Genomic DNA, 25351 nt, shown 5'->3' on the forward strand with positions numbered 1-25351 from the left:
CTGCAAAACATTTTAATAGTCGTGAAATATGCATAACATAAAATGTACCATTTTAACCATTTTTAAGTCCAAGTTTATCACTGTTGTACAACCATCACTACCATTCTAGATCTGCAAAAAAAAAAAAATTTAAAGATTTTATTTTTATTTATTTGACAGAGAGAGCAAAGAGCACAAGCACGGGGAGAGGCAGAGGGAGAGGGAAAAGCAGACTCCCCGCTGAGCAGGGAGCCCTACCTGGGGCTCGATCCCAGGACCATGGGATCATGACCTGAGCCGAAGGCAGACACTTAACTGACTGAGCCACCCAGATGCCCTTACATCTGCAAAATTTTAAATCAGACTCTGTAACATGATGATCACAGCAAGGTGTTGATTTCCCTGGAAAGGCCCTTCCTGACCTTCCTTTGTGACATCTTTCTCTCTTAAACTCTAATAGCCCCCAAAAGATATCAAAAATCCTTTTGAGCTGGAAGAGCTGGAAATGCCACAGTGGAGTAGTAGTAGCAGAGCCTCCGGTGTGCTATAGTGACTCTCCATTCTCCATTCCACTTTCTTTTCAGGCTCCACCATCCCTACCACCTAGCAATGATTTCTGGGCCCATCCAAATCTGAACCAGCTTCTGTTTCCAAAGTTCCCTTCCCCCAAACTGACTCATACCTTCTGGTGTCCCTGGATGATTGCATATTTAATATGTAAGTGAAAAGGAAGAACTGAAAGGTTGAGGGGTAAAGGTTTTCAACCTTGCTGTAGGCAGTTCCATAAATGGAAAGGCTTCCAGAGAATAACAACATGGGGAAATCTCTCTGGTCTGGAGCACCTAGGAAGCTGTAAGAAAATAACTTGAGAAAAGACAGCATAGAGGGATGGAGGAACAGATGGGAAGGGTGATGAGACCTACATGCTCTTGAGTCTCACATCTTTATTTATCTCAAGCTCTAACCTCTCCTTGGAATACCAGAATCCTACAAGAAGCTCCTACTGGACAGTTCCTCTTGTGTGTCCAATAGGCACCTCAAACTCACACAGACAAAGCAGAACTCTTCATTTGACCCACCTTCCCTAAACTGATCTTTCCTGACTCAGTACATGACAAAAATCTGAAAGTCATCCTTTCAGAATGGCCGAAACAAGCTTGAAAAGGAAAACCAAAGTTAGAAGATTCAAAGCTCTTGATTTCAAAACTCACTCCATAAGTCACGGTAATCAAAACAGTGTGGTACTGGCATGAGGATATATATAGACAGATCAATGGAATAGAATTGAAAATCCAGAAATGAACTCTCACAATTATGGTCAATTGATTTTCAACAAGGGTGCTAAAACAATTCAATGACGGGAGTGGGGAATGAATGGTCTTTGGTGCTGGGACAAATGGGTACACACATGCAGAATACTGAGGTTGGATCTCTTCCTTACATCATATATATATGCTTTATATAAAAATTAACCAAAAATGAATCATAGACCTAAATATAAGAGCTGAAACTACTAAAGGCTCTTAGAAGAAAACAGGAGTAAATCTCTGTACTTTTTTTCCCCTAAGTTTATTTATTTATTTATTTTTAATAATCTCTAACAACAACATGGGGCTCGAACTCACAACCCCGCGGTCAAGACTCACATCCTCTTCCAACTAAGCCAGCCAGGCGCTCCAATCTTCGTGCCTTTGGGTTAGGCAAAACCTTCTTAGACACAATACCAAAAATACAAGTGTCAAAAAAAGAAACAGATAATTGGACTTCATTGAAATTAAAATCCTTCAAAGGACACCATGAAGAAAGTGAAAAAGGCCACCCACAGAATCAGAGAAGATATTTGTTAGTCATACGTCTGACAAGGGACTTGTAGTCAGAATACATAAATAACTCTTACAACTCAACAATGGACAAAGGATCTGAACAGACATTGATCCAAAGAAGTATGGCCAATAAACACATGAAAATTAGCCCCCGGGGAAATGCCAACAAAACCACAATGAGATACTACTTCACACTTACTAGGTTGACTCTAATAAGAAGGTGGGCAATAACAACGTCCTTTTCTCCAGCATCCTGGGTGAGGATGTGGAGAAGCTGGAACCTCCATACTTTGCTGGTGTAAAATGATGCAGCTGATATGAGAAAGTTCCTCGGTTCCACAAAATGTTAAACACAGAGTTTGCCATGTGACTCAGACATTCTACTTCAAGGTATGTGCCCAAGAGAGCTGAAACATGTCTATACAAAAACTTGTCTATGAATGTTTACAATAGCATTTTTCATAACAACCCAAAAGTGGAAATAACCCAAATGCCCATCAACTGATGAATGGATAAACAAAACATAGTATATCTATACAAGGGAATATTACTCAGTCATAAAAAGGAATGAAGCAGGAAGGAAGTTCTGACATACGAATGACAAGGTTTTTGAGGCTATCATGCTAAACGGAACAAACCAACAAACCAGGCTCAAATACTGTATAATTCCACTTACATGAGGTACCTGGAGTAGTCGAATTCAGAGAGACAAAGTAGAATCGTGGTTGCCAGAGGCTGAGAAAAAGGGAGAATGGAAAACTGTTGTTTAATGGGAATAAAGTTTAGTTTTACAAGATGAAGAGAGTTCTGGAGATTGGTTGCACAACAATGAGAAGGTACTTAAAATACTGAAATGTACACTTAAAAATGATTATGGCAGTAAATTTTATATTATGTGTATTTTTCCATAATTAAAAAAGGGGGGATAAAGTAATGATATGTTCTATAACATGGATGACCTTGAAAACATTATGCTAAGAAGCCAGACCACATACTGTACGGTTCCATTTATATGAAATTTCAGAATAGGCAAATCTGTAGAGAGTAGATTGGCAGTTGCTGGGGGCTGGGGGATCTGGGGGGAATGGGGAGTGACTGCTAATGGGTACAGGCTTTCCTTTGGGAGTAGTGAAATGTTCTCAAAGTGAATGTGGGGATGGTTGTGCAACTCGGGGAATATGCTAAAAACCACTGAATTTTTAAATTGCGAATTGTATGGTATGTGAATTATAGCTCAACAAAGCTGTTAAAAAATTAAGGTAGGAAGACTGGAAGTGAATGAGCTCTGCTTCTTTTTAAAACTTACTCCTGTTAGGTTCTGTGACCTAACAATATCTACAGTTGGCAATTTCATTCTCTTAACTGTGGAACATGAGGCTGTCGCTACGACAGAAGAGGAGAGGAGGGTTATTCACAAACAGGAACACAGCTAACTCAACCTGAAGAAGTTGGAGAGAATGTCTGCAGGCTTGAAGGAAAAAAATTACCCAGGAGCAGAGATAGATTAGTAGGGACTTCCAAAAAAAGTTGTAACTGGTCAAATGCATTTTTAGAAAAAACAACTAAAAACCTTCAATACAAAGGGCTTGCAAAAAGGTCTTTAGAGTCATGACCGCTAATTTAGCATCAAACAGTTTTTCTCATTCTGAGAAAGTTCTACAGTGTGTAATCACTATATAACCTCCTCTGATTTTTTGACAGGAGAATTCGGAAGGTCAAATGTGCATTTCGCCTTGCTTCTCATCATTCTGTATTTAGTCATGTTCTGGAACATTAAAACAGACGATAACTGCAAAGATGTTTAAGGGTAGAATAGACTGTACCATAAAAATGATATTAAAAAGGACAGTGTTCAGTCTTGAAGGAAATCCTGTCACATGCTACAGTGTGGGTGAACCTTGAGGACATCGTGATTGGTGAAATAAACCAGTCACAAAAAGATAAATACTCTATGATTCCACTTATATGAGGAACCTAGAGTACTCAAACTCACAGACAAAGTGGAATGGTGGTTGCCGGGGGGGGGGGGGGAAGGGGAATGGAGAGTTGTTTAATGGATACAGAGTTTCAGTTTTGCAACATTAACACATTATGGAGGTCTACCGTACCCCAGTGTGAATATACATAACACTATTGAGCTCTTAAATATGGTTAATATGGTAAATTTTAGGTTATATGTTTTTTACCACAATTAAAAAAATTTTAAGACTGTGTTGAGTTAGAAGTCTTAATAAAAATTTCATTTTTATTCTGCTATTAAGGAATGACTGACAAGGAAAGAATTTTCAAATTTGATAAAGGAACTTGCTAGCCATGTTTATCTTCACTTCTTACTCCTGCTGGAGTAATGAAAACAGATCACTTGGTTTAATTTTGTGATTATTTTTACTTCCTGGTTCCTGCCTGATTATGCAATGCTTTTGGTTACAAATAGAAAAAAAGGAAAGTTTATGTGCTACTCTTTTATTTTTATGGCATTTCATTAAAGAGGACTGGACTGAGAAATATTTCTATTTATATCAAGTTTTTATAAAAACTTATTTCTAAATAAATTGGAATTTTAGGCCTGGGCCATTAGTTATCTTCCCTAAGGGCTATGAGCTGATGCTATTTTATATTTCCAAGTTTATTCTTATTTTAACTGGTTTTACAACACACTAGCTTCCTCTTTCAACAAACTTAAAAGGTCATACACTCTATCTCGAGTAAATCACAAAATGTTCATAGAATTTTTAAAATTTCTTTACATTAACTCTGAAATGTAATCATTGCTTGGACCGGCCTCTGACAATTTGATACAAGAGAAGCCATAAAGGACAGGCGTTCATTTACAATCATGTATAATAGGTCAACTCTGAGAATAGCTACCAACTATTCTAAACCTGTACGGTGTGCCTTCCTGAGTTATCTTCTCTGCTTTTAAACAATCATCATACGGATGCAATTCTAAGCGTGCTAAATGTTCTATAACTTTACCCAAAGCCTGATGGGAGTTCTAGTATTAGATTTACATTAAATACCCTTAAATACTGAGAATGAGGCAGTGGTGAAGATGGCAAAGTATCCAGGTCCTACTGGCAATTATTTCTAATTATAGAGCTGCATTGTATTTACTTTGTTCTCCGTCTGGTTAACCAAGATGACGATACCTGGGCAGTTGCTACAGTAGGGCCTCCTTGAGCAGGGCCTGAATGGCAACTGTATCTAGCTCTGTAAAAATAAAGAGGAGACAGTCAGCTTGGAGGGGACTGCCAGTCTCAGCCACCACCTTCAAACATTACCTTATTTCATCCTTTCGATAATTCTTTGAAGCTGTCAGAGAAAGAAACTGAGGTCCAAAGCAATTAATGATTTATTCAAGGTCACAGTCTTTCACTTCTATTCATTCATTCTTCACTGATCAAAGTTGCCTGTGTACTTAACTAGGCACAGGGAATATAACTGTGAACAGAAACCCATCCCTTATTCCATGCTCTTCCAGTCCAAAGAAGAATCAGGTAAGGAAACATATGATTACCATACAGGACTTGTATCTCTGAATGGCTGACCTTGTATGCTAATCATTTCACTGTTCCCCAGGTGTCCAGCACTCTTTCTGCATGTTCCTATCCTGGCTCACTGATCTCATCTCATCTTGTTTTATGTGTGTGAGTGAGAAAAATGATTATATATGTGGACCCATATATAAACATGCATTATAAAATGTGTGTTTGTTTTTTAAAGTACAGGATTCCTTTATCTTCCATGCCATTAAAGGATCGTAGAGCTCCGTCTCCTTTACTAAGAGACCTGTTGGCTTCCAGGAAATCTCATCCAGTTTGAGCCCTGGTAGTGACAGTACAGTGTCAAGGAAGGAATGCTAATGAGTTTTCCACTAGCTGATCCCAAAACCTTGGCACAGGGGAGCTCAGTCCACTGAATATTTATATAGCACCTTGATTAAAAGAGCTCAAAGCAATACTCTAAGTAGCTGAATTATAACCTCCTTTTGTAAATTGTGTATTTTAAATATGAAAATAAGCTCCTCTACCAACCCTCATTATTTGCTTAAAAAAAAAAAACACCACAAGATAAATTTCACAGAAAGAAGACTAGAAGTAAAATTGTAAATGGTGATAATCTCTGGGTGGTGGGTTATAGATGATTTTAATTATTCAACATTTCTACAGTTAACATTATGGACTTTTCAGTTAGAAAAAAATATCACATTATCACTTAAAATAAGCCACAAAAAACTAACCTCACTCATATTTTTTTTCACTCATAATTTTAAAAATACAAATTAAAATAATTCTTGAGACCTATCATAATGACAAAGATGTTATAAAGCTAGTACATCTAGCTTTATACACCTATAAAGGTGTATAAGCTTTATATACACCTATAAAGTTGTACTAGCTTTATAAGGGAACAACAAACTATGCTCTGTCATACACAACTGATGGGATTACAAATTATCACCAGCTTTTTGGAGAGTAATTTGGCAGTACCTATCTAGGAAAATTTTAAATGCACATACCTCTGAATACAATAATGCTACTTCTAAGGTGTTTTGTTTTGCTTTTTTTCTTTCTGACAGATATACTTGCATAAGAGTGCAAAGACTGTCAGGTGCAAAAAGCAAGTTGCAGAACAGTGAATATAACTCCCTTCGTGTACAATGAAAACTTCTGGAAGAATATTCCAAAAGTTAACTTTGGAAATGCCTCAGAGAAGTGAGAAGAGTGGGGTTGCTGAGGGCTTTTTATTTTTTTAAAACTAATACTGATTGATATTATTTGACTTCTGTTGCATTGAACTATATTTTTATTTTTAGCGGTTTTATTGGGGGCATAATTCACATACCACACAGTTGACGAATTTAAAGTGGTTTTAGTGTATTCACACATTCAGTGTTTCTTAATACATTCACAGAGCTGTACCATCATCACAGAGATGTATAATCATCAGTGTACACAGATGATTAATTATAATGTTGTTCACTTGGAATTCATACAATGTCATATACCAAATTTGCCTCAATAAAAAAAAATTGGAAGATGATCCAAAAGTGAACTTATTAGTGGCAAGAGAATGTGTGAGATACAATCAGAGAAAGTTTAAGTAGTAATGGAATGATACACATAAGAAGAAAAAAATATGAGAACAAAAAAAGTTGGAGAGGGTCAGGGACAGAAAAAAAGAAAGATGCTAAAATGAGTTTGAACCAGGAACATATTAGATCTGCCTTTGTTAAATAAACATATCTGGATTTTGTAACAAAAAGATCAAGGTAAGATATCTGGGCATGATAAGGAAATAAAGAAACTCTTGATTTGATGGTACTGCAAATATTTGGATAAACCAGATTCTATATAAATCTGCTGACGGCTGAATATGAATTCCATCTACGGAAGACACAGATAAAAAGAGTTTAGAGAAATATATTCACTTTGTAGTTGCTAGAAATCTCTCCTGTGTTAGGAAGGCTGACAGCGAGATACTAATTCCCAAGCAATGAACACTTAACTGAACATCAGTAATGCTCTGATTTGGTGAAGAGTATCGGAGACTATAAGGAGAGCTGGGTAGAGAGAAAAGGGCCCCTGAAACATCCTGACAAACTTAATCAGCACAAACCATGCAGGAATATTCTTTTTGGCTCAAAGTTTTGTATATGTTTTTAGAGGGAGGATGAGAAAACATACATTTGAAAGTAATGTTTTATAAAAACATTCCACAAAACTCACATTTAATCTCTGTTATTACTTAAAATAAAACTACCTTTTCTTTGAGACTTTTCCCTCATTAAAATCTTCTTTGAGCACTGCAGATCTTGGGAATGTTTTGTAGGTATCATCTTATTTTCCTTTTTCATATCTCTAAAAAGCATGGTTCAAAAGTTGTGTGGTTGGAGGAGTTTCTGACAACAGTAAGAGCAAGCTTTACTGCTTATCCTATAAAATCTATTAGTTTGGGTACTATTAACTGTTATTTACTTAATTAGGGCTGTGCAGAGACGACAGCAATTACTCTAGCTCAACATCAATAAAATAATGGAAATGTACACAAGATAGGCACGCCCATGGAAAATCTGTTTTTATAAAGGAGTAAATGTCAGATTAAAAATAAAAGTCACCAGGTTTTGAATTAGGAAACTGCAAAGCAAGGCTGGGGCAATAATTTGTAACAATTAAAAATTTAAGATCAGACTGTTATCTGATGGGATGGATCATCTTTAAAAGTATCTTAAGTGGTGATAGTTTTAAGAATCTGTTGACTATTCAAAATCACTTACCTTGTAGCTAACAGTTGATGTCATTGATTTGATTCTAAATCAAGCAACAAGGAATCCTTGAGAATAAGCTATCCTTTCAAGTATTATAATATGGTGTTTTCTGTGTCTGCATGTGCACGTGCATGTGTGTGCGTGCGCGTGTCTAACACATTTTACTGGGAATTAATGTACTGCGTATGCTGGAGATTGTTGCTAACAATGTAATCAGCTCTAATGGGCTATAACATCTTAGTGAACCATAGGAAAATAGAAAATGTTACTATCTCTGGTAATATGCTGTGCAGGACAATGATCAGACTCCAATTCTTAATTACTTACTTGCTTAAAAGTAAAATTGCTTTATCAAACAGGTTACCTAAGTCTTGTCCTGTGACTGTGACAACAAATTAAAAATGGAACTGTTTAAACCTCCAAAATATGCATAATGGTAACTGAAAGAACGTCACTTTAATGACAGTTAAAACCATCCATCTCCGTGGGCTAAATGTAGATACAACTGGAAGCTAACCTTGGCTTTCAGGCTTGAGGTTAGACTAGCAGGACTTGTATTGTCATCTGGACAGGTGGCAATAACCTTAGCCGGGGATGTCAGAGCCTCCCCCGTCTTCTTTTAGATCTTACATCAAGCTACAATGAACCTTGGCTTCGGAACACATTTTGAATGCCAGAAAGCAAAGGCGAAGGGTTAACCGCTCCTTATTTTTTATTTCTCAGATGCTAAAATATTTTAAAAAGCAAGGACAGCTCAATTTAGATTACAAAAAGGCGCTCTGATGAAAAGCAAATGTGTTCCTAAATGTATTTTGAAATAGATGGTTAGAAAGCTAACATAGAGTTTGTGGTCTAAATATATCATTCTTTTAGAGGCAGAACATATTGCTGGGGGGAAAAATCCTCCATCATAGGACTTATGGCATATAGTAACTAAAATGTTTTTCCATCCTTTTAATTTTCAATGTTGGGAAATATTATTCAGTAGACCCAGAGAGAAGTCCTAAATTGGAAAAGCAGCTGCATCCAAGGTCATCTCTCTTGTTTCCAAATATATCTTGAAACAAATGCAAGAAGGGCACTTTGCTGAGTGTTATCTGGACATATATAGTTTCAATCAAATTCTTCAAGAAGTGTCAGAATAAAAGTTGAACATTTGTTTGACACTGCCAGGTCACTAGCAAGTGGGTCTCTTCAAGCGTGGAGGCTCTCCTTGGCGACTTGGCAATTAACTACAACAAAAAGGAGTTCTTTTTCCTACTCTCAAGAAAAAGAAATCAAGCATAAACACCAGCTCTGAATTTTTTCTCACATTTTTTAATATATAGAAAATCATATAAACTTATAAAAATGTCTCTCAACAGAAGTATAACTCTTAAATACGCTGTTTCTAAGCTCAATTCCTTGGAATTATCAAATCTTTTTCATGCATCTGAAAATGTTACATAGAATGAAAAAGTGGTGGTGATAGAGATGACACAGAGTTGTAACCTGAATCAAATAATAAAAAGCTGAATCTTTTGAGTTAGTGTTAAAAAAAAAAATCCCCCTAAATGCAAAGCAATAAATAACTGGCTTATTGCCTCTCCTCTGTCATGAAAAAAACAAACTTAGTCCATGATAACAGTCTCCTGTGGCAGTGATCATCTGTCATTCTCTACAATGTAGTGAGTCTCTGATTTCATAAAGTGTCCAAGGAGAAGCAGGGATATTAACAACTCCCGATTATCACACACCAAATGGACATGACTTGCAATTGCACTACCTCAAAACCTTCAGCAATTTGGTTTCCATCTCCAAATTATTCCCAATTCCCTCCAGTCTTGCCTGGTTAGTCCTTGAGGGCATTCCTTTCTCAGGGCTCCCTCTTCCCCGTGGAGCTCTTGCTTCCTCCCTGAGCCACATTCTGCCCTTGTGTCCAGAAGGGTTTTAACTTGTACCTGCATCTCCAGCCTGCCCAAATTGCTTCAGCCCAAAGTGTTTTTTCCTTTTGCCCTTAGATCTGTTAACTCTTGATCCCATTCCAAAAAGCTGCATTGAAACTTTTAGAGATCCTAAACCCTGAGAAGAGTATAAGGAAGTCTAATAGTTCTGATTTTTCTTTTTTTCTTTTCTCTTTTTTTAAGATTTTATTTATTTATTTGAAAGAGAAAGTGAGAGAGCACAAGCAGGGGGAGGGGCAGAGGGAGAGAGAGAAGCAGGCTCCCCACTGAGCAGGGAGCCCCACGCAGGGCTCCATTCCAGGACCCTGCGATCATGATCTGAGCTGAAGACAGATGCTTAACAGACTGAGTCACCCAGGCACCCCTAGTTATGATTTTTCTAATGAAAACTTCTTTGATCTCTGAAATATCAAACACTTTCAGAAAATTCAGAGTTTATCAGTTTGCCTACTGGATAATCCAGTGCTGAAAACTGCTTCAATTATTGGTTACATTTCTCATCTTGGTAACTAAGATTTCAAGTTCCCTGAAAGGGGAGGCCATGGCTTTTCCTGCTTGATGTGCTTGATATGGAGCTGGATGCAGGAAAGGACCAATGAGCACCTGCTGGTTTCATCCCTGAGGCCCTCTCATGCTCTCCCATTCACCTGTCCAAATCCTCATCTTTCCAGGCCCCGATCATTCCTCCCTCTTGGACAAGACCTCCTGGACTCCACTTTGAGCCTTTTGTCTTCTCTAGATCTCTGTCGTGATTGAACTTTGATAGTACCACCATGGAATTTCGCACTTGATTATTAGGTTTTAATATGTTTGCTACTGTTTAATTTATTGTTAGTCCTGTTAATGATGGGGCCATGTCTTATACACTTACTGTACCTTTTCACAGAGTTTAGCTGAGTGCCTAGCACATCAAATTACAGAGCACAAGGGTTTGGCACATGATAGGAGCTCCTTCTTCTCTCTCATGTATTTGGGTAATTTCGTGTTCTCAAATGCCTTAATGTCTTCCTCCTTTCCCATGGCTATCAAAATCTTAACTCCTTGTTACAAACCCAGCTTGAGTCCTACCTCTTTCATTAGCCTTTCCTCAGTCCCCCATGTCAGAATTAATTGCTTCTTCCTCTGAGCTCCTAGTTCTTTTTATACATAAAAGAACTTCAATTTTTGCTACATATTAGAGTATTCTAGATTGTGAGCTCTTTGAAAGCCAAAACCAGGTCGTATTCACTTTATATTTTAGCACTTAGCACAATGTCAGGCACACAGAAGATACTCAATAAATATTTGCAAATAAATAAATGAATGAATTTACAATTTCATTCTCTAATTAATTAAGTAATATCTTGCTAACTTCTTTGGTTTAGCCTTGGCATTTTCATAAAGGAAGGCAAGAAACATCTATAAAACGATTCAATGGATTCTGGATTTGACCAAATTAAATAAACTTGGTGGTTTTACTTAATATTGTACTGTATTTCAATTTTTAAGTTCCATTGCAGCATTGTTCATAAAAAACTGGAATCTATATGTCCAGCAACAGAAGACATATATGATTTTAACACTTTTACAGAGAAAGATTTAAATTATAACCCATAAAGCTTCCATTTGTTCTGTGTCCAAAACTATTACTTCTTTCTTTTATGCATTTACTTGACATTCATTTTTAGCATAATTCCCACATCTGGACAGTAGAGTTTATTTTTACTCATTTACTAAAGTTTTTTTTCCCCCTTAGGTATATAGTAAGTGAACACGTTTTAAAAAAAGAACTGTAATTTCGCACATATTATAGTTCATTAACTGGACATCAGCCTGTCTGCATATATACAACCAGTATATACATGGGTCACACTGTAGTTCATACAGCACAGGACTGAAGAGCACAGTCTTTGGGCCCTGGCTCTGCCCACAGCTATCAGCTGTGTAATACCGTGGAAGCCTATCTGTGCCTGTTTCCTCATCTATTAAGTGGGGATAACAGTATTTACCTCCTGGGGTTATTGTGAGAGTTACATCAGTTCAGACACACGAAGCACTTAGGACAGTATCTGGTCCATACTAAGTACTCAATCATGATTATGATTACAAAGCTTCAGGGAGTAAAATTGGTTCACTCTCGCTCTGCCTAACTGGTGTTTCTAAAAAAACGTCCTCCCTCTATAAGTTTGCTTCATTTTTAGAACCCAGAAAGTAATCAGGCGGTGCTCTTTAACAATGAAACAGGCTCCCTCGTGAGGAGTGAGCCGCATTGCGGTTACTCCACTGAGGCTGGAAAGTGATTCGCTATGAGCAGCACGGTGCTGATTTCTGCACTGTTGAGAGGGTGAAAGAGAGCTCTCAAAGGTCCCAATTTAATAAATGATTACCCAAATCATTCCAAGGTTCCTTTCAAGCTCCAAAATGCTATGGCTATTTACCAGGTTACCGCGTGCAGGGCAATGCAGCAGCCCTGCCAGGACCCTGCTGTGACACTCTGAACTGAGGTGGAAACAATACTTTTCCTGAAAAACAGAAATCTTTAATTTCCTCGTGTGTTCTGTCTGAATAGTGAATTTCCATAGCAGTAAACCAAGTTTGGTGACTCAAGTCTCTCGGCAATTCTAGAGAGGAAATTGTGAAATTATGTTTGCCGAGAAAGTACTTCCAATTTGCCAAAAGAGGGAGCATGGGAGCAGAAAGCATATGTTTGTCCAAGTCTTCTAGAAAATACTTGTTTGGATACTGTGTTTTAGTTTTTGATTTCTTTTGCAAGGATGGGATGGGACTGAATGACAGTTACAGCCAACTTTCTCTTTTTTTGTCTTGAGAGAGCCAAAGATTGAAAATATACAGATAACTCCGAAAGACCTCTCTCTATCATTTCTGGACAAAATGCTCACCTCATGCCTAGCTGCCATCTACTAAACAGCTCTAATTAAACTGTTCTCATTAAAAGGAAAGGGAGGAGGAGCCAAGCCAGTAGCTCCTTCTGGGTAGAGAAACAATTACATATTTAATAAAAGTACAACTTTAAAAAAAAAATCTCCTGGCTGCCACAGATTGTTTAAAAAAGAAGGATTCGTTGTATACACAATCTAGATCTTACTTTCACTACAACAATGGATAAGTTATTGAAATAACCGGGTTTAATGGAAGTTAATCATCAGGCTGCTTACTTACCCACTCCCTAGGGCTAAACACTCCTTCACGCCAAGCAAGAGGAATGATGTAAGCGCCTAGAACCATTTGTAGAAACAAGCCTTTGATTCATGCTCATTAGTCACTAATGTAGGGTAAATGCCTGTGTATGACAAGGAGGTTTCTCTAAGACACACATCTCCATAGGAAGTCATTTTTCAATACAAACTGGATTTTGCCTTTGTAAAGGCAGCTTTGGCAAGTTATCCATTTGTGCATATTTTCAAACTGGATTCAGAAGAATTCAGCAAATTTATACATTTTTAGTTGAGCAACAAATTCAGTCTCTTCTTTTTACTCCAATTACCAAAAGGTGCTCTGGATCATGTTAGCCTAAAAAGTTAAGAAATAATCATATTTGGAAAATGCACAGAGCTTAAAAGTTTCCAGAAAATTTATATATGTTATATAAACTAATAAGGCAGAATGATACATTTGGATTTGATAGTTTAATAAAATGGCTTCTTTTACTATTGCTGCCTACTGAACTAAAGCAAAATGACAGAAAGTATTAATCTAAAGAAGAAAGTTAAGTGTTCTATAATTTCCTAAGATCTGGTTTGATTTCCACAAGCCTTTGACAATGTCCTAAGTCCCTTCTGGTATTCCCTGGACCAGAAAAATACATGATCTTGGATTTAGATGTTAATAGACTTATAACAGAAAAGACATTATCCTATTACAAGATTGCTCTTAAAGGACAACCTTTAAAGTTGGATTATTTCCTGAACTAATATAGAAAACAAGATAAGTAGTGGCCTTTTGAAATTTACAGTTAATACAGTCAGTCCCATGCAACAGTTGGCAACACTGAATCCTAGGAGGAGCAAATCCATGAACGCAAAAGCAGATTTCACAGGCTACATTTTTCTTCTTTATTTGGGCCATCATGTGGAAGACAGATTATTTTCCAAAATGATTAAGTACTCTCATCAATTAGCCAGCTAAAGTATCAATCCTGAAGGAAAAATGTAATAAGCTCTTCTCTAAGTGCCAGCTGTCTAAAACTGTCAGAGTTAGTCAAAGCTTTTTAATGTTCCAATCAAATCACAAAATGAGTGGAAAGTCACTTTATAAAACCCATTAAGATGCATTACTAAATGTCCAATGTTACATAAAAACTATAAATAACTTTGTACTTTAGGGTGGCTTTTTTTTTTCAATTTGCTTTTCTTGAAGTAATAATGATGTTCTGCTTCAGTTAATAAAGTAATTTTGGAGCTGCCTAGTGTTTAATCCACATATTCCTTCTGTGTGGAATAAAGATGGCAAGCAATAATCAAATCAGAATTATAAGCATTCCTTGGAGTATCTGTCCTTAACAAATTTTAAAATTAAGAGAAGAGCATCAAGGATAGTAAGGGCTAAAAAAAATTAATCACCAAGTTTTATAATCTTACAAGCTGACTTTCCTTAGGGGGATAAAAAGCTGTTTCATTTCTGTGAGGGACATCTAGTCTTTTCCAAAAATTTGCAAAGGAATTCATACTCTGGTTAAAGGAACATCACTTGCCACTGGCTTAAAAATAACAAGCCAGTAGCCAACAGTGAACAAATACATCTACTTCAATGTTCAAAAACTGATTTATTGAATTAAGAAAGGTTTGTTTCCATACTGAAACACAGCCTTTCCTCGTTTAGTATCTGGTATATCTCGTTGTTGATCTAAAGGCACAAATGAGAAATCTGGTGGCTGATACTTGCCCAAATAAGAGGCTAAAGTAAGCTAAGGCCCAGATTGAAACCACATAACAATAATATTAAAATGCTTCTTTTTTTTTCTTGAAATTTATTAAAAGAAGTTTCTTTCCATACTTTCTTGGTAAGTTCTTCCTTGCACTGATGGATCCCATCTTTTCTTGCGATAGCAGTTACCAATAGTCTCCCTATTGGTAAGTTTATCTGATTGCCAAGAAGAAGCTTTCAAACAAAAGTAAGAGAAGAACACACTTGGAAACAAAGAGATCCAAAGCCATAATCAAGTTTGCATGTTTTGCACAGGGTAGAAACAACTTTCTTCATTGAAATGTTCTTTGCCTCTCACTGCCATCCCCAGGCTACCTACAGAGAACTAACCCAGGATGGACATGCTGATAATTTGAAATCTGAGTTTTCAAATCTAAAGGGAAGACATTTTATTTTTTTAAAAGATTTATTTATTTATTTTAGAGAGAGAGAGAAAGCGAGAGCAGGGCAGAGGGGCAGAGGGAGAGGAAGTCTCAAGAAGACTCTGCACTGAGCGTAGAGCCCGATGTGGGGCTCAGGACCCTGAGGTCGTGACCTGAGCCGAAACCAAGAATCAGACACTTAACACACTGCACCAACTAGGCACCCCTAAAAGAAGACATTTTAAAAAGTATAATGAAACTGAAGTGAAGTAAAGGGTAGCATATGAATTTAGTATCTTTCTTCAAGGAAAAATCAAAGAAATCTTCAAGTACCCTATCCAAATGAAGCAGAAATTAGAAGCACTTTGGACCCTTGAATTTCACTTGGAATCCTACAGTAGCTTTTTAGCACATGATAATTTCTATATTCTGTGACTACTTATTATATTTAAAATAAAAGTACCCAAGACCTAAATACTATATTAGATTTTGGGTAAAAATAAGTAATAATCTGTAAATTTAATACAATTCTATAACACAAATAGTTAAAAAATAATAATTTGGCACAGCTATATAATTCAAAAGTAAATAGTCATCATATGTGCACCAAGTTTTATTCGCCTTTAAATAATACAGACAGAACAAATATGTTATTCAAAATAGCAAATTTTCTTGAATTTTACAGAAGAAAGAGAAACTGAAGTGAAACTGTAGGAATTGCTGAACTTCAGATAAATGTTTCTTCAAAACAAGAGATATTAGTTCCTAAAAGATTCCTCTAAAGTTAAAAAAAGATTAAGAACATTAAGCCACTGGGTTATTACATTTTTAAAAAAACTACATGCTTCTTAATGGACACATGTTTACATTTACAGAGAGTAAACTTAGTCTCCTGTCTCATAAAACTCCTAAGACACCACTGCTCTCTAAACTAAGCCAAACAATAAAAGCCGTTTGTCATATTAAAAAACTTTAAAACCTAAATCTACCTGAACATCATCTTCCAAGGAAACTTACTAGGGAATGGCTAACCTGAAAGCAAAATGTACAAATCACTTTCCAGAAAAGAAATGCATTACGGGATTGTGCTTACATCTAGAAGTATCAGCTGAAAACTCCGAATGATGGCACGGGGATTCAGAGCACCAACCGGTCCTCCCCGCCCTCCCGAATTACCTGACCCATGGGAGTTTGGCTTTGTTGTTTCAGAAAGCACTGTTTCTTACATTCCATCAACTGCTCAAAATCACACCACATTTTCGCTTGTTTCATATTTGGACCATGACTTTCTCGTACAGCTTTTTGTTTTTCTCGGAGTTTCTACCATAAAAAAAAAAAAAATCAAGAATGACTGAGTTTCAGTTTCAGGGATTTACTTCTATTACTGTCAACAGAAGAACATGGTCTGCTTTTTGTACATCTGATGAATAACAGTTAACTAAACCAGGTTCTTCTGAGATGTATGAAAACTAAGATGATAAAAGTTAATTAAATTGATGACAGATGTAGGAAGCTTGAAGTTAAAAAGAATAGAAAAATATAAAAGAAAGGGAGTGAAAAAATAAAGGGAATCAGGAAAATGAAACAGTACCATGATGTAGAAAAAAGTGCAGATTTTGGAAGTCAGAAGACTTTGGTTTCAAACTTGGCTTTGTCACAAGCTATAAGAAAGACAATTTTTGTGGACCTCACTTCTCTCAACTGTCAGTTAAGGCTGATAAAAGGGGATAATTATAAAATTATCTGCCTTATAAGATTATTTTTTTTAAGATTTTATTTATTTATTCAAGAGAGAGCGTGGGTGAGAGTGAGAGAGAGCATGAGCAGGGGGGTAGGGCAGAGGGAGAAGCAGACTCCCTGCTGAGCAAGGAGCCTGACTTGAGGCTCAAACCCAGGACCCCTGAGCTGAAGGCAGACACTCAACCAACTGAGCCCCCCAGGCACTCCATAAGATTATTTTTTCACATGACAAAGTAGATCTAGAAATACTTGAGAAACTATCATATGTTATATATTATTATTATTTTATTATTATTATTATTATTATTATTATTATTATTATTATTATTATTAAATATTCTATTCTTTCCTGAATCTGTGTGTGTTCTATGTGTGCCCAAATAAATCAAATTGTATGCATATATTCCTCAGGAAGAAGGTTTTGTGATTTTTTAAAAAGTACACTATTAAATAAGCCATATCTTTATCAGAATTGTTTTTATTTTTATTTATTTTTAAGTAGGCTCCTTGCCCAGCATGGGGCTTGAACTCACAACACTGAGATTCAGAGTCTCATGCTCTACCAACTAAGTCAGCCAGGTGCCCCCAGACTTGTTTTTGTTACTAATAGCCTATATGATTCCATCTGTCAAAACTGTTCTACTCACAGACTCTAAAATTATAAACAGGAATAAGAAAATGTTCCAATAAATTGTAAAAATATACTTTGGTTTTGTATTAGGGCAAATCCAGAAAGGATGACTGAAAGGAGGCATAGCAGAAAGTCAGAGAAAATGAGAGGAAGGAAGGAAGAGGGAAAGAAAGGAAGGCAGGTAGGCAGAGGAAAACAGAGATCATGACAGCGCACACATCAGGAAACACAGCGTGACAGAAATGTACACAGTGACACTGAGTGTGAGGAATAACCAAGGACAGAAAAAGAAGCAAAGACGGAAACAGGTAACACAGAACCATCCCCATCCTTTCCTCTCTTGGTATATGGTTGATCTAATAGTTGATCTAAGGACACAAATGAGAAGCCTCGTCATAATTTAGCCCAAACAAGAGGCTAAACTAAGCTGAGGCCTGGATTCAAAACACTTTACTGAAGACTGCCCTTCCCAGCTATGGCTAATGAAAGCAAAATTAACAGCAAATAGCAACGGGAAACAAAGCAGAATTAACAGAATTTAGGGGTGCCTGGGTGGCTCAGTTAGCTTTTGCCTTCAGCTCGGGTTGTGATCCCAGGGTCCTAGTGATCCCGGGGATCCTGGGTCGAGCCCACTCATAGGGCTCCCTACTCAGCGGGGAGTCTGCTTTTGCCTCTCCCCTCTGCTTGTGCTTGTGCATGCTCTCTCTCTAAAAAAATAGCAAAAGTAAATAGCAAATTTTTGACACAGTACCTGGAATGCAAATACATCTATTTAAGTCTATTTACAAAAAAAGGAGAGAGAGGGAGAGAGAGAGAGAGGCAAACCAAGAAACAGACTCTGAACTGTAGAGAATAAATTGATGGTTACCAGAAGGGAGGTGGGTGGGAGGATGGGCTGAATAGTTGATGTGATGGGGATTAAGGAGGGCACTTATGATGAGCACCATGTATAGAAGTATGGAATCACTATATTGTCCACCTGAAACTAGAATTACACTGTATGTTAACTAACTGGAATTTAAATAAAAACTTAAAGTAAATAAATTATTTTACACCAAATATTTTTATCCTCAAGAACTAAAACAAAAGTAGTAAGTCAGATCAAGAATTTTAACAGTTCTTAGAATGATTTTAAGATTAAGGTACTACTTAACTATACATTTTCTTATATTATTGGAATAACTTCCTTGTCAGAAATCCTAACCACCTATAAGTTATTTAAAGAAACTGACGACAGTATGTGGGCACTGTCTGTGTCAGAAATATTAAATTTAATGTGCTTCATAACCATGTGTGTTTGAAACCTTTAACTTTATGAATACAACTACCTTAGTATATAATTTATTTTTAATGTTACTGTCACTTGATACAGTAACGCCACATTTATTTTGTTGATAGTTGTAATGTACAAGAATACTTTTCACAGATTTCATTGTTCTTTAAAGGGGAGGTGATATAGTGGGGCTGAGGGGAGTTATAACTTTCAGTACAGTATTCCATAGTTCTTGGTAAGGCAAATTCTAGTATATGGTAGTGTGAATTGTAGCACTATAGGTTGGTTTAATTCCAGAAACCCAGCTGGCCTGAGGAGGGCTGCGGATGTCCAGTCTATGCTGGTTTGGAAGGCTTAGGCTATCATCACTTTGAAAGGCTAGGTTTGGTGTTTTCCTTAAAAATTTAGATCTACTCTATCTTACTGATATGTGGAATTTAAGAAACAAAACAGAGGATCATAGGGGAAAAGAGGAAAAAATAAAAGAAGGCGAAACCAGAGAGGGAGCCAAACCATAAGAGACTCTTAATCATAGGAAACAAACTGCGGGTTGCTGGAGTGGAGAGGGGTGGGAGTGTGGGGTAACTGGGTGATAGACATTAAGGAGGGCATGTGATGTAATGAGCACCGGGTATTATGTAAGACTGATGAATCGCTGACCTCCACCTCTGAAACCAGTAATACATTATATGTTAATTGAATTTAAAATTTAAAAAATGAAAAAAAAAGAAAGAGCATTTGGAAAGAAAAAAAATTTAGATCTACTCTAGCAATGAGAGGATTGAGGAACTTTGTTTCTTAAATGATACAGACTGACAATTGGGGGCTGAGCTAATCAGTGGTTCCTTTTGCTGAAATACACTTGTCATACTGCTACTACCAGTTTTTGCAAAGATCCTGCAATAAAACACCACACTGGAAGGGGAAAGAATAATCTTTATTCAGATTTAGCAATTACATTTGGATCTTTGAAAGGATTCAGGTTTGATAAATATTTCTCTACACAAAGCATCCATCCACATACTTTTCAAAACAAAAGAAATAGAGGAATGTTTTCATATGAAAAAATACATTATGTAATATATGAAATGTTTGGATGAAAGCTAATTATCGACAATCATTCTAAATCCTAAAACCCAAAAGCCTCTAGTGAATGTTTACAACTTGATTCAAATATATGCTTTCAAACATGAAATTATTTCTTTTTTTCCTTTTGAGTATGGCATGTCATCCCATAAATGGAAGAAAGTGCACAGAATTCAAAATTTCTCTGACAAAATGGAGGAATCAGCTTTAAGGTTTCCTTTAATTTTTTTTAAAAAGATTTTATTTATTTATTTATTTATTTGATAGAGAGAGAGAGCACAAGCCAGAGTAGGGGCAGAGGGAGGGGTAGGAGCAGGCTCCCTGCTGAGCAGGGAGCCCAATGTGCGGTTCGATCTCAGGATGCTGCGCTCATGACCTGAGCTGAAGGCAGATACTTACCTGACTGGTCATGAGTTTAATTACTGAAGATGGGTGACGGTTACACATGAATTCATTACATTATTTCCTCTACTTTTTATATAGGCTTGAAATTTTCCATAAAAAATGTCTCTTATACGTTTTTTATTTTTTTAAGAGTCTTTTTCAAAAGACTTTACAAAAGTTTACTTAATAATTATGCCATTGTTGGGTGCCTGGGTGGCCCAGTCAGTTAAGTGTCTGCCTTCGGCTCAGGTCATGATCCCAGGGTCCTCAGACTGAGTTCCACATCAGGCGCCCTGCTCAGGAGGGAGTCTGTTTCTCTCTCTCTGCCTCTCCCCCTGCTCTTGCTCTCTCTCTAGCTCTCTCAAATAAATAAAATCTTTGGAAAAAAAATAATTATGCCGTTTTTCTCCATACCATTTTTTCCCTGGAGTTTAACTTTAGAATATTACTTACAAGTTTATGGGAGCTAATTCAGCACTTATGTAAAAGCATAGATACATGTACGTTTTTTAAAATAATTCAAACTAGTAAATGTAAATAAAGGGGCGCCTGGGTGGCGCAGTCAGTTGGGCAACCAACTCTTGGTTTTGGCTCAGGCTGTGATCTCAGGGTCATGAGATTGAGCCCCGCGTGGGGCTCTGTAGTCAGTGCAGAGTCTGTTTTAAGACTCTCTCCCCCTCTCCCTCTGCCCCTCTGCCACCAAAATAAATAAATAAATCTTAAAAGAAGAGAGAGAAAAAAAAAGAGGAGTGCCTGGGTGGCTTTGTTGGTTGAGCCTCCAGCTCTTGATTTTGGCTCAGGTTGTGATCTCAGGGTCATGAGATGGAGCCCCACACTGGGCTCTGTGCTGAACCTGGAGCCTGCTTAAGATTCTCTCTCTCTCCCTCTCCCTCTGCCCCTCCCCCTGCTGTTTGCACTCTTTGTCTCTCAAAAAAAAAAAAAAAAAAAGAAAAAAAAAGAAAATATAAATAAGGACACCAGTCTTGAGTTGCTGCTAAATATAGATCTTAAAAAAAAAAAACACGACAGAGCTGGTGTCTTTAAAATTACTGTCAAAATGTGTTGCTTTATGAAGCCAATCAAAATAATCAATGAATTGGGTCACTTAAGCCCCAGTGGTCAAGGCCTTTACTATCTTCCACCTCTTCTACTAGGAGTGGTTTGGAGAACTGAGAAAATAAGACTTAATTATGTACTCCTGCTTTCATAAGACTGGCAGGGAAGGAGTTGAATATGACAAGGAAGGTTTTTTGATTATTTGTGTTAAATGAATCAATGTTTGTAAAGGGCATGGAACAGTGTCTGGATTACAGTAATGAGCTTTGTGTTTATTAAATAAATAAATTTATACTTATCTCATAAAGAGATACCTGAGAATTATTTGAAAACTTGTAGTTCATTACAAGTGGCAGTTTTGTTTCTTATCCAGAACCTTCTCATAAACTCCTTGTTAAATAAAACCAGATTTTTCTCCAAAAATCCACATGCCTTCACTTTTGTATACACACACATACACACACACACACACACACACACACACACATAAATTCCTAGAGTCTTCATCTTTGCAAGAGATTAAGAAAGATCCAATTTCCCTTTGAAAACTGTACTATAACCTTTTAAAAAGAATGACAATATCAAAACCATGTACTGAAACCCTAAATTAAGACACACTTAAAAAAATAAATAATACATTCTTACCTTTCCAAGGTTTTCCTGTTCAGCAATATTTTTTGTATACTGTTCCCTAGGGGATCAACATAATGATTTAGTTTCAATTTACTTCAATTGATTTGATCATACAACTAAATTATAAATTAACTTATCAATCTAAATATAGTAGAAAATACAGACAGTTTAGAGTATTGGAATCAGAATGAAAACCATTACACTCTCTTTCCCCATCTTTAGTCTGTTCTTCTAGTAAACAGTAATTTATGGAGAAAAACTCACAAACCACCGCATAAGAAATTAAGAGAATTAAAATGTTAAGTACTATTTCTGGTTAATTTACACTTAAAACAATGGTAATGCATTTTTGCTTAAGGCACACTCTATTTTTTTATTATATTTTTAAGTTGTAATTTATTTAAGTAATCTCTACACCCAACGTGGGGCTCAAACTCACAACCCAGAGATCAAGAATCGGATTCTTTTCCGAGTAAGCCAACCAGGCACCCTAGTCACACTTTATTTTTGAAGAGGTTTGTAGAAAGGAGAAAGGATATACATTTTAAATAAACATTAAATAACATCTAACCCTGCAATTTTATTTCTAGGAAGTCATCTTACAAGAAAAACTCTGGTAACTTAAGATGAATGTAAAGACTATTTAATTCACCATTGCTTATAACAGTGAAAATCTGCAAACAAACTAGATGTTAATAGATGGGGAAATATTTAAATAAATTATGGTACATCCATTCAAAGGAATAATATAGAGTTGTAAAAGGGAGGGGATAGATCTATAAATACCGAAATAGAGAGAATTTTAGGTATATAATTAAGAGAAAAACTGTATATGTAGTTTAACCTGATTTTTGTATACATACACATAAAATTTCCCCATGCATTTGCTAACACACACACACACACACATCAGCAAATGCATGGGAAAAGAATATGGAGTAATTATACACCAAAATATTTTTATTTATTTTTATTTTTAAAAAATATTTTTAAAATTTATTTATTTGAGAGAGAGAGAGAGTGCAAGTGGGGGTAGAAGCAGAGGGAGAGGGACAAGCAGACTCTGTCTGTCCTGAGCCTGGAGCCCGACACGGGGCTCAATCTCACAACCCTGAGATCATGACCTGAGCCAAAATCAAGAGTCGGATGCTCAACTGACTGAGTCACCCAGGTGCCCCTACACCAAAATATTAACAATAGGTATTTCTGAGGCATGACAATGTGGGCAACATTCAGTTTTTGTGTACTGTACTTCACAATGGTTACTATTGTTTTGATAAGCATATCTTTTGTAAACTAAAAAAAACCCTGTAGTTTTCAAGTAAAAATTAAAAAATACAAATAACATTGTATTGAGTTTTTAAACAAAAGTATAATTATACAGATATATATTTTAAGATTTAAAATTTTTTAAAGTAATCTACACACAACATGGGGCTTGAACCTATAACCCCAAGATCGAGACTCGCACACTCTACCAACTGAGCCAGCCAGAAGCCCCAAAAGTATAATTATATTGTAATACTCCATAAGACAAAAAGTGATATTTAAAGTGTTAAGGACAAAGATCGAAGGAGAGGACAAAGGAACCAATGACAAAGAAGATAAAAGAGACTTTGGACCTCAAATTTACACAGAGAAAGACAGTATTTCTGTGTAAAGCTACACTGTAGTAAGAAGTTAAACAGCACAAAACTGGAAATCTAAGAAATCATAAACCACAAAGAGAAATTCTAGCAGCTTAAATGAAGGACGATCCACATTCATGCAAAAAGGGAGGTAAATATGACTAGACTGGAGAGAATGGGAATAAAAAGTACTCGTAGTCCTTGGAGCGCCTGGGTGCCTCAGCTGGTTAAGCGCCTGACTCTTGGTTTTGGCTGAAGTCATGATATCAGGGTCCTGGGATCCAGCCCTGTGAGGGGTTTCGGGCTCAGTGTGGAGTCTGCTTGAGACTTTCTCTCCCTCTCCCTCTGCCCCTCCCCGTGTTCCCACTCTCTCTCTCTCTCTCAAATAAATAAATAAATCTTAAAGAAAAAAAGTACTCAAAGTCCTTATAGAGCTGGATTGAAGGCAGAATTTAGACATGGAAATGAGGGTGGAAGGGAACAAATACAATTTTGATGAACCTTTATTTTGACCTTAAAATTTATGAGACACTAAGTCAAACTGTTTATCTTTCCAGCTCTCCAGTGAAAAACAGCTAGGAGAATATAAATGATTTACTCCTTAAAAAGAACTTATTGATATAGTTCGGATTGATTGATTGATTGATTGGGGGAGAGACTGGTTGGATGGGGGAGAGATTGATTGATTAGATGGAGAGAGAGAATCTTAAGCAGGCTCCATGCCTAGTGTGGAGCCTGACACAGGGCTTGATCTCACAACCCTGAGGATCATGACCTGAACCGAAATCAAAAGTCGGCAGCTTAACTGAGCCACCCAGGTACCCCAAGTTTGGATAGCTCTAAATAATTCATTTATTACCCTAGGACTGAGAAATGTCCAAACTGTTTTAGAATTTCCATTTATATTTAATCAAGAAATCAAAGGCTCATGCTCTTTTACCATACAACACTAATATGTAATTTTTAAATTTATTTGATGAATTTATTCAAGAAATAATTATGGAGCACCTGTTATATACCAAGCATACCCTGGGGTTTCAGGAAGAAAACAAGACAGAGTCCTTGTCCTCCAGGAGCTCATACTACATAATTTCTAAAACACTGCTACATGCATTATATTTAACTTGATCTTTGATGGTATAAATTGTTCTCCTTATTTTATAGATGAGGAAATGATTTGCCCAAGGTCACAAAACTCAGAATTGGAAAAACCAGGTTAGAAAGAAATTTTATGAGTCCCTCTTTAGTATTTCAAAATAAAACATCCTGACTCTAAATAAAACTAAAATTTGCAGATAATTTTTCAAAACCATGCTAATTCCTTAGACCTTTGGTCTTATTCAAAAGTATCATAAAAGTAGAAAATGGGATAACAATAAAAATATTGTGTCAATAAAAATGATAATAATAATAACAATATTTTAAACATGTATCTGTGAATTTAGAGTATAATTAACTCCATTTTATTCATAATATTCTTCTGTAGGGGCGCCTGGGTGGCTCAGTTGGTTAAGCAGCTGCCTTCGGCTCAGGTCATGATCCCAGGGTCCTGGGATCGAGCCCCGCATCGGGCTCCCTGCTCAGCAAAGAGCCTGCTTTTCCCTCTCCCTCTGCCTGTCGCT

The 25351-nt window shown here is 36.7% G+C and overlaps 1 protein-coding gene across 10 annotated transcripts in view; it reads right to left on the reverse strand.

Moving 5' to 3' along the window:
• The window catches only part of IFT81 (intraflagellar transport 81), a 209924-nt gene that overhangs the window by 11949 nt on the left and 172624 nt on the right, over window positions 1–25351 (reverse strand). For 5 of the 10 annotated variants that reach the window (XM_087857364.1, XM_045777165.2, XM_087857362.1 and 2 more), the window contains 3 exons: window positions 22114–22159; window positions 16475–16618; window positions 19–2537 (listed from right to left, as the gene is read on the reverse strand). In XM_087857364.1, the coding sequence (XP_087713490.1) occupies window positions 2475–2537; window positions 16475–16618; window positions 22114–22159 (253 nt within the window). In that variant the 3' untranslated portion in view covers window positions 19–2474. The other 5 variants (XR_015722331.1, XR_015722332.1, XM_087857366.1 and 2 more) reach the window with 5 other exon arrangements.

Source organism: Ursus americanus, chromosome 30 (genome assembly GCF_024610735.1).
Source record: "Ursus americanus isolate L20-20 chromosome 30, mUrsAme1.1.p, whole genome shotgun sequence".
Classification (NCBI taxonomy): domain Eukaryota; kingdom Metazoa; phylum Chordata; class Mammalia; order Carnivora; family Ursidae; genus Ursus; species Ursus americanus.